Source organism: Theropithecus gelada, chromosome 2 (assembly GCF_003255815.1).
Source record: "Theropithecus gelada isolate Dixy chromosome 2, Tgel_1.0, whole genome shotgun sequence".
NCBI lineage: Eukaryota > Metazoa > Chordata > Mammalia > Primates > Cercopithecidae > Theropithecus > Theropithecus gelada.
In genome coordinates, this window is record NC_037669.1 from 44,624,977 (window position 1) to 44,637,804 (window position 12,828).

Sequence of the window (12,828 nt, forward strand, 5' to 3'; positions counted from 1 at the left end):
GATCATGCCACTGCACTCCAGCCTGGGCCACAGAGTGAGACTCCGTCTCAAAAAAAAAAAAAAAAAAAAAAAAACAGGGGGAAAAGATGTAACTTTTGCCCTCAAGGAGTTACATGTCTAATGAGGAAGACCAATAGATAGATAGATGGATGATTTTAATATAACATGGTAAATACTAAGAAAGACATGCATGCACTGGAGAAGGTTGCTGTGAGAACGTAGGTGCTTGGTTGAACTTGAAGTTCAGGGGAAGTTTGTGGAGAGGCAGTGCCTGAGCTAATCCCTGTGCTGGATCTCATTATCCTGTTATGCTTATGTGGCACATACTTATGCTGCCAATTATGTGACAGTGGCCTCCCCTTAGGTGGTCACCAGAATTGCTGGGAGAGCTTTTCTTTACCAGGCAACTGAGATTTGGATTCCCTATTCTGGGATGGGATGCAGGCATCTGCCTTACCCAAAAACTCTAAAGGTGAACTTGGTGGCTAAGACTCTCTCACTTGGAGCAGTGCTGCTGTTAATTGCTCCCTTAATGACCCCAAGAAGTTCAGGGGAATATATTTAACAAGCCAAATCCTACTCCATCTACTCTGATCACTCTTACCTCACCCCTAGCAGGGTCAGAGGAAAGCAAAAGAGGCTTGCATGGGTTCTAGCCTTTGCTCCTGTTAGGGGAAGTAGGAGACACCAGTGAGAAGGAGCAAGCTAGAGGGGAAGAGGAAAACTTGGCCAGGGTGATTTCAGCTGTAACTGAAAGTCATTTCTGACCCTGGATTAGGCTCCTCTGCATGGGGATTTCCTGGGGATGTGCCTTTAACAACTCAATGCATTTGGTAACTCCTGGGTGTAAGAGGACAGAGGGTGGCTGAGAATAGCTACCATCTATTTAGCGCTTACCTACGCTACCAATTATGCTTAAATGCTTCATCATCTCATTCCATCCTTGCACAATCCTCATAATGAAATAGGTGAATAGTAATATTCACCCACTATATTATAAGATAATATTAATTCATTATATTAGATTAATATAATGAATAATAATTGTTATTATTTTGTTGCTGTTCTTATTCCCACTTTAAAGATGGTTCACTTTGGTGAAACCAAAACACAGAGTTCAAATGACTTGCTCCCAGCCTTCAGCAGGTAGGTAGCAGAACCAGGATTCGAATCTGGGTCTGGATGGCTCCATATACCATGTTCTCAATCACAGTTCTCAAGGTTGGAAAAGTTGCCCAGAAGGCAAAGGATTCAAAAAGGGATCAAGAGCCGGGCACGGTGGCTCATGCCGGTAATCCCAGCACTTTGGGAGGCCCAGGCGGGTGGATCACTTGATACCAGGAGTTACTGAGCAGCCTGGCCAACATGGCAAAACTCTGTCTCTACTAAAAATACAAAAATTAGCTGGGTGAGATGGCACACACCTGTAATCCCAGCTACTTGGGGAGCTGAGACACCAGAATCGCTTGAACCTGGGAGGCGGAGGTTGCAGTGAGCCGCGATCATGCCACTACACTCCAGCCTGGGCGAAAGACTGTCTCAAAAACAAAACAAACAAATAACAACAACAAAAAAAAGGTGGCAGGGTGGGAGTGGGGCAAAGAATCAATAATGCAAAGAACAAACTTTGCCTACTTTCTGTTTTCCCCAACTAAAAACTGACAAATGAAAGTAGTTTGGCTAGATGCAGTGGCGTCCTCCAGAAATCGCAGCTATGTGAGAGGCTGAAACAAGAGGATCACTTGAGCCCAGGAGTTCGAGGCTGCAGTGAGCTATGATTGTGCCACAGCATTCCAGCCTGGGTGACACAGTGAGACTTCATTTCTAAAATTAATATAAAATAAAATTAAGAAGTACTTTGCAAAACACACGTGGGGTTGCTTGCAGCCCCTAGGTTACGGTTAATCAGAATATTGCTGAAGCCTCTCTTGGTGAAGGCTTTCTTTACTTAGCAATCGAACCTCTTAAATGGGCATCACAACATTTTGTTGTGAGCAATTTTTAGAGTTAATGAAGGAGAATGTTTCCTAAACAAGGTCATTCATATTTCTTCCCCGCAGTACACCATATTTGTAAATATATTTATTTTAGTTCTGAATATTACAATAACTTTAGGCTCTAACTAAATATGCATGTGTTGCACATTTAGTCTTCATGTATAACAAGAAGTATGAGAGAGCTTAGAGCTCTTACTGATTTGTATATGTGTTATTTTTCTATTTCTTCATATCAAACATATTTCCTTTGCCTTTCTCTGCCTACTTTCAGAATGGATGATGGCCGCCTCTTAGACTACCTTATGAATCATGATGAACTGATGGAGGAAAAAGTAGCCTTCTATATTCGAGACATCATGGAGGCTCTGCAGTACCTTCACAACTGCAGGGTTGCACATTTGGACATAAAGGTAATAAGAAGTGTCAACTTTGCAGGGAATACCTTAAATGGCCAAGTCCAACTTATAGTCATTACTCATAAGGAATATAAATTCAAATTCATTTTATTTACTTAGAGTAGAATATTATGACTTTTTTTTTTTTTTTTGAGACAACCCTGTTGCCGAGGCTGGAGTACAGTAGTGCAATCTCGGCTCACTACAACCTCTGCCTCCTGGGTACAAGCAATTCTTCTGCCTTAGCCTCCCGAGTAGCTGGGATTACAGGTGCCCGCCACCACACCTGGCTAATTTTTGTATTTTTAGTAGAGATGGGGTTTCATCATGTTGGCCAGGCTGGTCTTGATCTCCTGACCTGAAGTGATCCGCCCGCCTTGGCCTCCCAAAGTGCTGGGATTACAGATGTGAGCCACCACGCCCATCCCATTGTGACTATTAAAGAGAATCTGGGTTGTCATACAATTTAAGTATATCATCCATGAATTAATGAGAATATACCAGAGCCACAATGACATCTGGTGTGAGAGAAAGTAGGGAAGTTCTACCTACCTAATCTAACTTCATAGAAGTAAGCCAACAAATGTCACATTTTCTTCCATGCTGCTCAGAAAGAAGCCTCTGTTCACCAAAATGAGTAATTTATTATTTCCTTGACTCAATGCAGAAGCAATGTAGTTAAGAAGACATGATTTTCAATGTCAAACTACTTCTCTGAATTACAACCCAAACTCAAAGTGTAGTAAGCTCAGAATGATACTTTGAAGTCTCCTATGCAGTTTCCATAGTGCATAGGGAATTTTCCATACACCATAGGCTTTATCAAAGAATAGCATAATTGTGTTTGAATTAATGAGGTCTTTTGAGTAGTCAAAATAGAGGCCTGAACTTCCCTTCTTTTCTCCCTTCCTCCTTGGATCTCTGCAGCCTGAAAACCTGCTCATTGACCTACGGATTCCAGTGCCTCGAGTGAAGCTCATCGACTTGGAGGATGCTGTCCAGATTTCGGGTCACTTCCACATTCACCACCTGCTGGGGAACCCTGAGTTTGCTGCCCCAGAAGTCATCCAAGGCATCCCCGTCTCCCTGGGGACAGACATCTGGAGCATCGGGGTTCTGACATATGTCATGCTGAGTGGGGTCTCCCCCTTCTTGGATGAGAGCAAAGAGGAGACATGTATCAATGTATGCAGGGTGGATTTCAGCTTCCCCCATGAATACTTCTGTGGTGTGAGCAACGCTGCCAGAGATTTCATCAATGTGATCTTACAGGAGGACTTTCGGAGGCGGCCCACGGCAGCCACATGCTTACAGCATCCATGGCTGCAGCCCCATAATGGCAGCTACTCTAAGATCCCCCTGGACACCTCCCGCCTAGCATGCTTCATAGAACGCCGCAAACACCAGAATGATGTGCGGCCTATTCCCAATGTCAAGAGCTACATTGTCAACCGGGTGAACCAAGGGACGTAGCCATCTCCCAGCCCCTATGGTTTCACATAGAAGTACAGTGTGAACCAAAGCAAGACTGAATGTGATTGTAAATAATTCTGTTCATCATTTCACTCCGTGCAGTTCTCTGAATTGAGAGATGTACCTCTTAAACCTCATCAGTGGTTATTCAGGGTCTGAGCAGCAGTAAAAGTCACCCTAAATCCAGGGGCTTTCCAGAAGGTCATTCTGAAGAAATAAAGAGGCAAAGAGTCACAGAAGTGTTCAGAAGAAGGACAAAGATGAGAACAATATTGGCTGTTATGAAATTTTAACTGTATCTTCCAAAATGAGTGGTTAACTGGGCAAACCGTAAGCTCACAAGAGTGTAAAAGTTCTCTGGCTTTGCTGAAATTTTAAGCAAAAAGTTCTATTTAATGGAGATGTCATGTATATCAACTATTCTGGTTTAGATAACTTAGATATAGTTTCTTAATAGGATAGATATACACATACAGTATAATATATCCCATTCAGGTTTCAGAGTTTTCTAATATAGAGATATATATATATATTAAATCAAACACAAGTAACTTTGAGTGCTCCAGTTAAGACAGTAATTTATTTATCGAAGCATTACATTGTTTTGACTAAGCACAATTAGATGACAAGTTTTGTAGAGCATTTTATAAATCTTGTATAGCAATCTTTTACCAGAACCTGTGCATTAAGAGAAAGCAACATTGCCCTTTTGAATGAGATAATTTTTTCTGTCAATCACAGGTTATTTGATTAAGATAGGTTCTTTCTGTATATGAAATGCTACCCGCAAATTCACTGGCAGCTCAGAGTTAATCTGGCAAGAAAGCCCGCCAGGAAATAAGTTCAAATACACTATGAGCTGCGGGGGTATTTTTGTGTCTACACCAGGTTTGAAATAAATAAACAAATATAAGAGGTTCATACAAAAGGGCAAATGAAAACCTTTCCTACAGTTCCTATGAACAACGTACCAACACTTTCTGATTTCTTCTACGGCTGTAGAATACCATCTTTCAGAAAGTTGGCTGACTTTATTTCTAACTCCTTATTGAAGCTAAGGGGTGCTTACTAAAAGGAGGCAGCCATATAGGCCTTTTAAAGGCCTGGTCCTAAGTCCTTTTTAAAGCCATGGAACAAAACGTGATACACCACCCTAACAGAGCATTAAGTTGTAACTGAGATTGCAATACCTGTCACCACTCAGCCGCTGATAGTTCTCTGAACCAAAAGGACTAATTGTGCTTTGAGGCCAATCCTGCTTTCTGGTGTATATTCTCCATAAAAGATTATTATTAACTGCTCTTTTTCACTCTGGTGGAAAAAAAAATTAAACCTGGGCATTTCATGGGTTTTCTTTCTTTATTGTTGTTCGTTTGTTTTGGAGGGAGGGAGTTTGTTTTTTGTGTTTGTACATGATCCACCCTTAGTTTTCTAGAATATGTGTTGAAAATAGATATTATTATGCAAGTAAGATTTTAAAAATGTAACTCAAGTGTTTGTTCAAATCAGGTTTAACGGCGTTGCTTCTCTCCTATAATGGGATAGAGAAAATTAAAATCACACAGTACAGAAGTGCAAGAAGAGAATATATGAAGGACGAATAGAACTACAAACCTATCTAAATGAAAAAGAAATGGTGGAAACTAAGCCTGAACTTTACATATAAAAAGCATTATTCCCACAGTGGAAATGTAAAATTAAAAATCATCATCATTTTTTTTCCATTGGTTTCAAAGACAACTTCCTCATTCACCCTCCACCTCATCCCATCCAAGATTACAGATTGATAAACTAATGGAAATTATAAGCAATAAGACTAGATAGCACTTAGTATTTTCGGGATTAACCAAATATGTGGAAACCGACTCCGACTGTATTTGTTTCCAGTTTTCAAATGGCCCTGGGTCATTAAGCCTCACTCCCTCAGAGGTCTCTCTTGACTAACCCCTATAGTCTTCATTTGGACCTTTATGTATATGCAAATACTCTATGATACAATACATAAAAATTTAAAACATACATTAAACATGTTTACTAAAATTTTTTAAAGTTTGAAACATATTTAGTAAAAAAAATTAGTAAACATGTCTTCATTGTGTTTAAAAAATTTAAAACATATTTACTAATAATCCTTTTGGTAAACATGTTTACTAAAACCCTTTCAGTAAACATGCCTTCATTATGGTATACAGCATAAAAGAGGAAAGCCTGAGCCGGGCACGGTGACTCATGCCCGTTAGCTGGGCGTGGTGGCAATCGCCTGTAATCCCAGCGACTTAGGAGGCTGAGGCAGGATAATCGCCTGAAACCGGAAGGCGGAGGTTGCCGTGAGCCAAAATTGCGCCACTGCACTCTAGCCTGGGCAATAAGAGCAAAACTCCGTCTCAAAAAAAAAAAAAAAAAAAAAGAGAGGAAAGCCTGGCCCATAGTGTTTGTCAAACTGTAGGCTCTGAGGATTCCCAATATCCATAAATTCCAGCTTGGCAAGTTCTGTTCTGTCCACTGTGGATGACCTGAATCAAGATCCCCCTGTTGAGCCATTCTGAGTTTTTGTAACAAGTTGAGTTTCTTCTTGAGAAGGCCAGGGCCCAGGACAATGGTGAACAGACCATGGCAGGTGGGAGGCAAGGATGGTATTGTTGAAATTATGTTATGGGGGCAGTTGACAGAATGTTAGACCTCAAGCTTTCATATCAGCTTTTACAACAGAGTTGGGAGGATCCAGATCCAGATGTGGGGTTACATGGAATTCCCCCAAGTACACATATTTGGGAAGTGAGAAGACAGGAAAAGAGGGACCTGGGAAAAGTAGGATGATTTTGTTAACTGGAGCCAAGGTACAATCGTTAGACCAGAAGGAACTTAATAGAGGCCCCAAGAGAAAGGGGGTATATTTTATATAGTTTGATAATGGAAGGAAACTAACAGGGAGGCTCCCTGTCTGCAAAGCTCCTGGTCTCTCCCAACAGAGATAAGAGAGTAGTCTTGGTTCAAGAGTTCTCCATAGCAAGTTGGAAATAACAAGGAATCCCAGACGATGAGCCTGGGGAATGTACTTTAAGTTGCTCTGAGGGCAACTGTGGTTAGGGAAGAAGGATCAGGGGCCCCTCTTGTTCCTGTTTTGGTGGAGAGATTTATTACTTGGTAGTAAAGAAGAGAGGAGAGAGGAGAAAATAGTCCACTTCTATCATAATGATGGTAGTTCACAGTGGGAGTGAACTTTTAGCTGAAATAGGAAAAACAAACAATGGTCAAGGTCACAAGTTTCTTGCTTGGCTTATATTCATTGCATAGGGTTTTGAGCTTTTTGTTTTGTTTTGTAAGGGTGGGATAAAGGATGAAAAGATCAGGGACAACCCATAATAACTTTTAAGAAGTATTAATATGATGATTTCCTACATCTTTACATTTGTTTCAAATTAAATAGATATATATCCACTTATAGCTGAATGTGGTAAAATTTTTAAGAAAAAAATGGTAATGTTGGAGATATCCTTCAGGTCTCTCTCAGCCATAAACAGTGTAAGGGGGAGTAGAGGAAGCAGAGGAGAAAGCTAGCTTCCCTGCTTTGTGGTCCACAAAGCCTTTATAAATAGTAGTGCCTTTCAGAGGGGAGGATGGGAGATAAAGAAGTTCGTTGCATTTAGATTTACTGATATTGCAGCATTTTTTCTTTACTTTAAAATATCTTGTAAATGAAAACATCTGAATATAGGGGTGGGACCAGGAATGTTTGAGTTTCAATCTCAGCTATTCCTGATTCATCTTTTCTTACAGAAAGTCTTTGTTTTTTCTTCCCCAAATGTCCCCATTGGTAAAATGGGAGCTGGGGGATGGAGAAGGAGGGAGGACATTAATCTTACAGGAATGTTGAGAAATGACCTTGGTTGGGACATCTATAAAACACTTTGATTTTTTTTAAAGTGCTACACACTGCCAGTGCTAAGAATTTTATTGATAGTAACTTTGAACATTCCAGGTTTTCAATATTCACGTCTTTAGATACCATTTATAAACTCATGAGATTAAATTCTGTAAATTGCTTTCAGTTAGAAGTATCAGGTGCTCTTCGTCTAAATGTTATTTGGTCTTAGCCTATAATTTCGATCATTTAAGAGCTTGTCTACCGAAAAGGGTTCAGAGAGCTGATGAAGTCTTATGTTCATAAGCCGTTTTCTCCAGTATTTCTTATGGCAGATGCGAAGAGTAAAAAGGCCTCGAAAGCAACTGCTACCTTCCTTCTCAAGCTTTACGCTCTGGAAAAATGGACAGAGAAGAACCCAACAACCACTTTCTTCACTTGGGAGGGCAGAAGTGAGAAGAAAACATCTTCTCATATCACAATTTATTTTTCACAGTCTCACAGGAATCTAAGAGGCAAATTAAATGCACAGGCAAATTAAATGCATAGAAATGAATTGGACTGTTCATTTTTGGAGAACAAACCTTGAATCTTTTTTTTTTTTTTTAAGGTGGTTAGGTCTTTCAGGAGTTGCATATTTGCTATCCCATAACCTCCATGATTAGAGCCCACGAGTCAGGCGTTACTTTTTTCTTGCCTCTGTGGAAGAGCATGGCAATTTAGATTTGTGAGAATACGAGGGAGCAAATATGATATAAACTAAATTTTGCATTAACTAAAACTTTGTCCCATGCATTTAATAGAGGAGGAAATAATTTGGTACGTAAGAGGTCTTCGTAGTAGGGCAAAGTTCAAACTCACCATGTCCTTATTCAGTGTGGTCAACGAATTGTGCTGGATGAGTTTTGAGGAATGTAGACCTTCTTCCTTTCTCTCCTGGGTCGCACCTCTACGGAGTCTGGGTTAGACAAATGCAATATGTGACCTTTCAGTGAATTTATTTATGAAACTGCACCTTGATTTTTCTTCACTATTTAAAGCCTAGGGATGATTTGAGGATGAATGATTAAACCCAGGGTGGGCTTAGAGACGATAGAGCTCACACATGCTCCATCAAGAAAAGGAAAGCTACTATGTTAATATTTATTTTCTAAAAATAGTAAGGCTCTCAGTTGTTTCATTAATTCTAAAGGGTTAAAAAGGGCTGAAATTTGTTTCTAGCACTAAATGTTTTTAGTAGGAAATTTACTCACATAAAAAATTTATGCAGCAGTAGTAGAACACAGATTATCGTAAGAACATATTTTCTATGAAAGGCATTTCTTCCTCATTTTCAATAAATATAAAGAAGTTAGAGGAGAGGAAAAGCAATCACTCAAAGACAACTTCTAATCTTTGAGGGACATTATGGTAAGCCTGAAATTAATATGCACAGGCTATTGCATTTTTCTGTGAGAAATGTGCCCCTTTGCTGTGAGATTCTAAAATGTGTTCAGATTTAGTTTTTATTCAAATGATCAAGATAACGGATTAGTTAGATAACTGCTATTTCAGATAGTGGGGTTAGCTGAGAAAAGGGAGCATGGTAGAAGAAATGCAAATAACAATTCTTGGAATGTCAACCCCTGAGGCTTAGTTTAACCAAGCTAATTTGTTGGCCCAGGGATGGCCAGCATAGGAGTTTCCATCAATACCTGACTTCCATCAAGAACTGAATCCATGTTCTGGAGTATTACAGAGACTGTTACTATGACCTCAAAGACTGTGGCTACGAATCTGAAGTTAACAAAACATACATCTTCTCTTACTAACTTAAGCCATATCCGTCATCACTCTGTTTGATTTTTCTGACCCTGGTGCTTTTACTTCTGTTTCTGCCAAACTTCAGCCTACTCTATGGGGAAGGTGAGTAAAACTATTAGTTAGAACGAATATGAAGACTGTGAAAAAAATGAAACATACTCTTCAGAATGAGATCCTGTTCAGAGAACAGTAGTGATCAAAGTGCAAACTGTTGGAAAATACGGATATATGTACATCTGTACATGTATATAGTGTATAATATGTATGTATATGTTATTGCTCATATGCAGAAATCTATCCATTTGCAGACAGCCCAGGTGGGTCAATTTTTCTATTGGAAGACCATTTAGGGCCATTCAAAACCATTAGGGCTAATTTGTGGAGATGAATTCTACTCATTCTGGAATTAATTTACTGTCTTTTGACATCCACAAAGCCAAACTAACAAAGTGTGAAACATAAAGGGGCCATCATTTAGGTTATCATATCTGGACTTATAACTATCTTTATATTTGAACTATTAATAGTCAATTTGCAAACCGTATTGGCATCTCTTGGTTTTGAGTGACCCCGGCCCCCCCAAGTCTTTTGCAAATTTGGAGTGGGCTTCACTGGCCATTCCGACAAAGGGCCTTATTCATAAGTGGACAGGTTTCCCCATAGGGACCATCACACATATACATATAAGTACATACTTCCATCAGGCTTGTAACAATTGGTTTAAAATCACTCCACAGTATTGATAAATAGCTCTATATTTTCAAGGTGCAGAAGAATTCCACAGCCTTAATTATTTCAGTGTCTTGCTGGTCTGCCTTAAGTGTATCTTCTGGGTTTTTGGTTGTTTTATTATTTTTAAATTTTTCTGCTGTTGTTCATTTTGTATGCACACAATGTCGTTTTGTAAAGGTAGGTTGTAAATATTTTATTTGTAAGTCAAAATCACTCATGTGTAATGTTGTAAAGTGATGACCTGCTGTCTTGTTACTGCTACAGTAAATGTTATAAGTTATGGATGAAACTTCAAAATGTACATCTCACATGTTATGCATTCCTATAAATATACGATACTAAAGATACTATATGGTCGTCTCTTTTTTCCTAATTAAACCTTTGTTCAAAGAAAAGAGTAATTTTTTTTGCTTTCTCCAAATATACAAAAGACTTTGAAAAGGTAAAAATATCACATGATTATTACAACACTTTAGGCCCAGGATTTTAGAAAGAAAGCAACAATTTTGTGCCTTAGAGTATTCTAAAGCATTTACCCAAAAACGCCAAGGAAACCTCAGGGCCAGGTGCGGTGGCTAGCACCTGTAAATCCCAACACTTTGAAAGGCCGAAGTGGAAGGATCTCTTGAGCCCAGGAGTTCGACACCAGCCTGGACAAAATAAGGAGACACCCACCTCCCCTCAATCCCCGCATATTAAAAAAATTGTTTTAAAAAAATTAACTGAGTGTGTTGGTGCATGCCTGTGGTCCCATCTACTTGGGAGGCTGAGGTGGAAGGATCATCTGAACCCGGGAGGTAGAAGCTACAATGAGCTGTGATTATGCTACCTCTCTCTAGCCTGGGCAACAAAGTGAGACCCTATCTCAAAAAAAAAAAAAAAAAAAAAAAGCCTCGGGTGGTTGTTAATTTCATACTGGTATTTCAGGTGATAATGTCAGAATGTTTGGAAGGTATGTTGGTCTGGATTTCACAAGTTTATACATTCTGGTGTGGACTCCAGCAATCTGGGTTAGCCTATGCAGATATGATCAGGCTTTGAAAGTTTAAACGTGCCACCCAAGTGCAAATGAAGCTGATTCATGGTATACTGTCAATTAGCCAGAGTGTTAAAGTGTTTTGATTAGCTTACTTTGCCAAGAAAAACAAAAAAAAGTTTTAACATTTGTCTTCTATTTTCATCAAGATGCTATCGCATTTATTTGTAATGAGAAACACTTGTCAAAAGCATGGGCTCTTCACATTGGCTCGTCAGCACAATCTCCTCAGAAAATATAGATAATAAAGAATATTAGAAATGAAGTCAGAATCAGGTTTATGAATTAAAATCATAAGCCCCTTATGGGCTTTCTTTTTTTTAGATCTAGAATTTGTATGTATTTTAGCACCTATATATATAGAAGCCCATTTGTAATTAATTTTTCATTTAATCCCAACAAATTCTTATGAAGTAACTTATTTTACTTGGATTAGAGACAACTGAGTCACAGAATCTAGGTGGTTGTTCAAGGTCACTGAGACATTCACTGGAAGATAACTTTTTTTTTTTTTGAGACAGGGTCTCACTCTGTCACTCAGGCTGGAGTGCAGTGGCATGATCACAGCTCACTATAGCCTCAAACTCCCAGGCTCAAGTGATCCTCCTGCCTCAGCCTCCCCAGTAGGTGGGACCACAAGTGTGTGCCATGATGTCTGGCTAATTTGTTTAATTTTTTGAAAAGACAGAGTCTTGCCATGTTGCCCAGGCTGATCTCAAACTCCTGGGCTTCCCGTCTCTGCCTCCCAAAGTGCTGGGATTGCAGACATGAGCCACTGACCTGGCCCTAGAAGATAACTTAAAATAAATGTATATGTATGTGTTTCAGTGTATCTGAGTCTGTGTAGCGTAGGTCAAACAATAATAAATAATTAAATAACAGTACCTCAGCCTGTATTTTTTTGAGGGGGAGTGGTTGAGAGGAATCACCAACATAGTTAAGGAATATTAGCAAAAGCCCTAATACAATGATAATCAGAACCCCACAAGCTCAGTCTAAAATAGATATCAGAGTAGAATATAGAAGGGATTCAGCGAGCAATATAGAGCTAGGTCCATGAAAATGCTCTAGATTGAACTATTGCCTGAAGTTTTACATTCATGGAAACTCTTTAGGATAAATATCTAAAACAGTAAGACTAAATATTGGTTAAAGTCAAGATTCTTTACCCAGCCTAAGTAAATGAAATGGAGAACACAAAATGAATTGGTACAATCTATGTCCTCCTCTGTTTTTGTTTGTTTGTTTCTTTGTTGTTGTTGTTGAGACGGAGTCTCACTGTGTTGCCCAGGCTGGAGTGCAGTGGCATGATCTTGGCTTACTGCAACCCCAGGTTTAAGCAATTCTCCTGCCTCAGCCTCCCAAGTAGCTGGGACTACAGGCACGTGCTACTATGTCTGGCTAATTTTTGTATTTTTTGGTAGAGACGGGGTTTCACCATGTTGACCGGGCTGGTCTCAAACTCCCGACCTCAGATGATCCACTTTCCTCGGCCTCCCAAAGTACTAGGATTACAGGCATGAGCCACTA

At 39.5% G+C, this 12,828-nt stretch overlaps 1 protein-coding gene across 5 annotated transcripts in view; it reads left to right on the forward strand.

Annotated features, from left to right (window-relative positions):
- KALRN (kalirin RhoGEF kinase) overlaps positions 1-5,589 on the forward strand; it is a 638,197-nt gene extending 632,608 nt beyond the window's left edge. For 3 of the 5 annotated variants that reach the window (XM_025374820.1, XM_025374821.1, XM_025374830.1), the window contains 2 exons: positions 2,269-2,407; positions 3,320-3,865. In XM_025374820.1, the coding sequence (XP_025230605.1) occupies positions 2,269-2,407; positions 3,320-3,865 (685 nt within the window). Of the gene's footprint in view, positions 1-2,268; positions 2,408-3,319 lie in introns of all 5 variants that reach the window. The other 2 variants (XM_025374819.1, XM_025374829.1) reach the window with 2 other exon arrangements.
- The last annotated feature ends 7,239 nt before the right edge of the window (positions 5,590-12,828 follow it).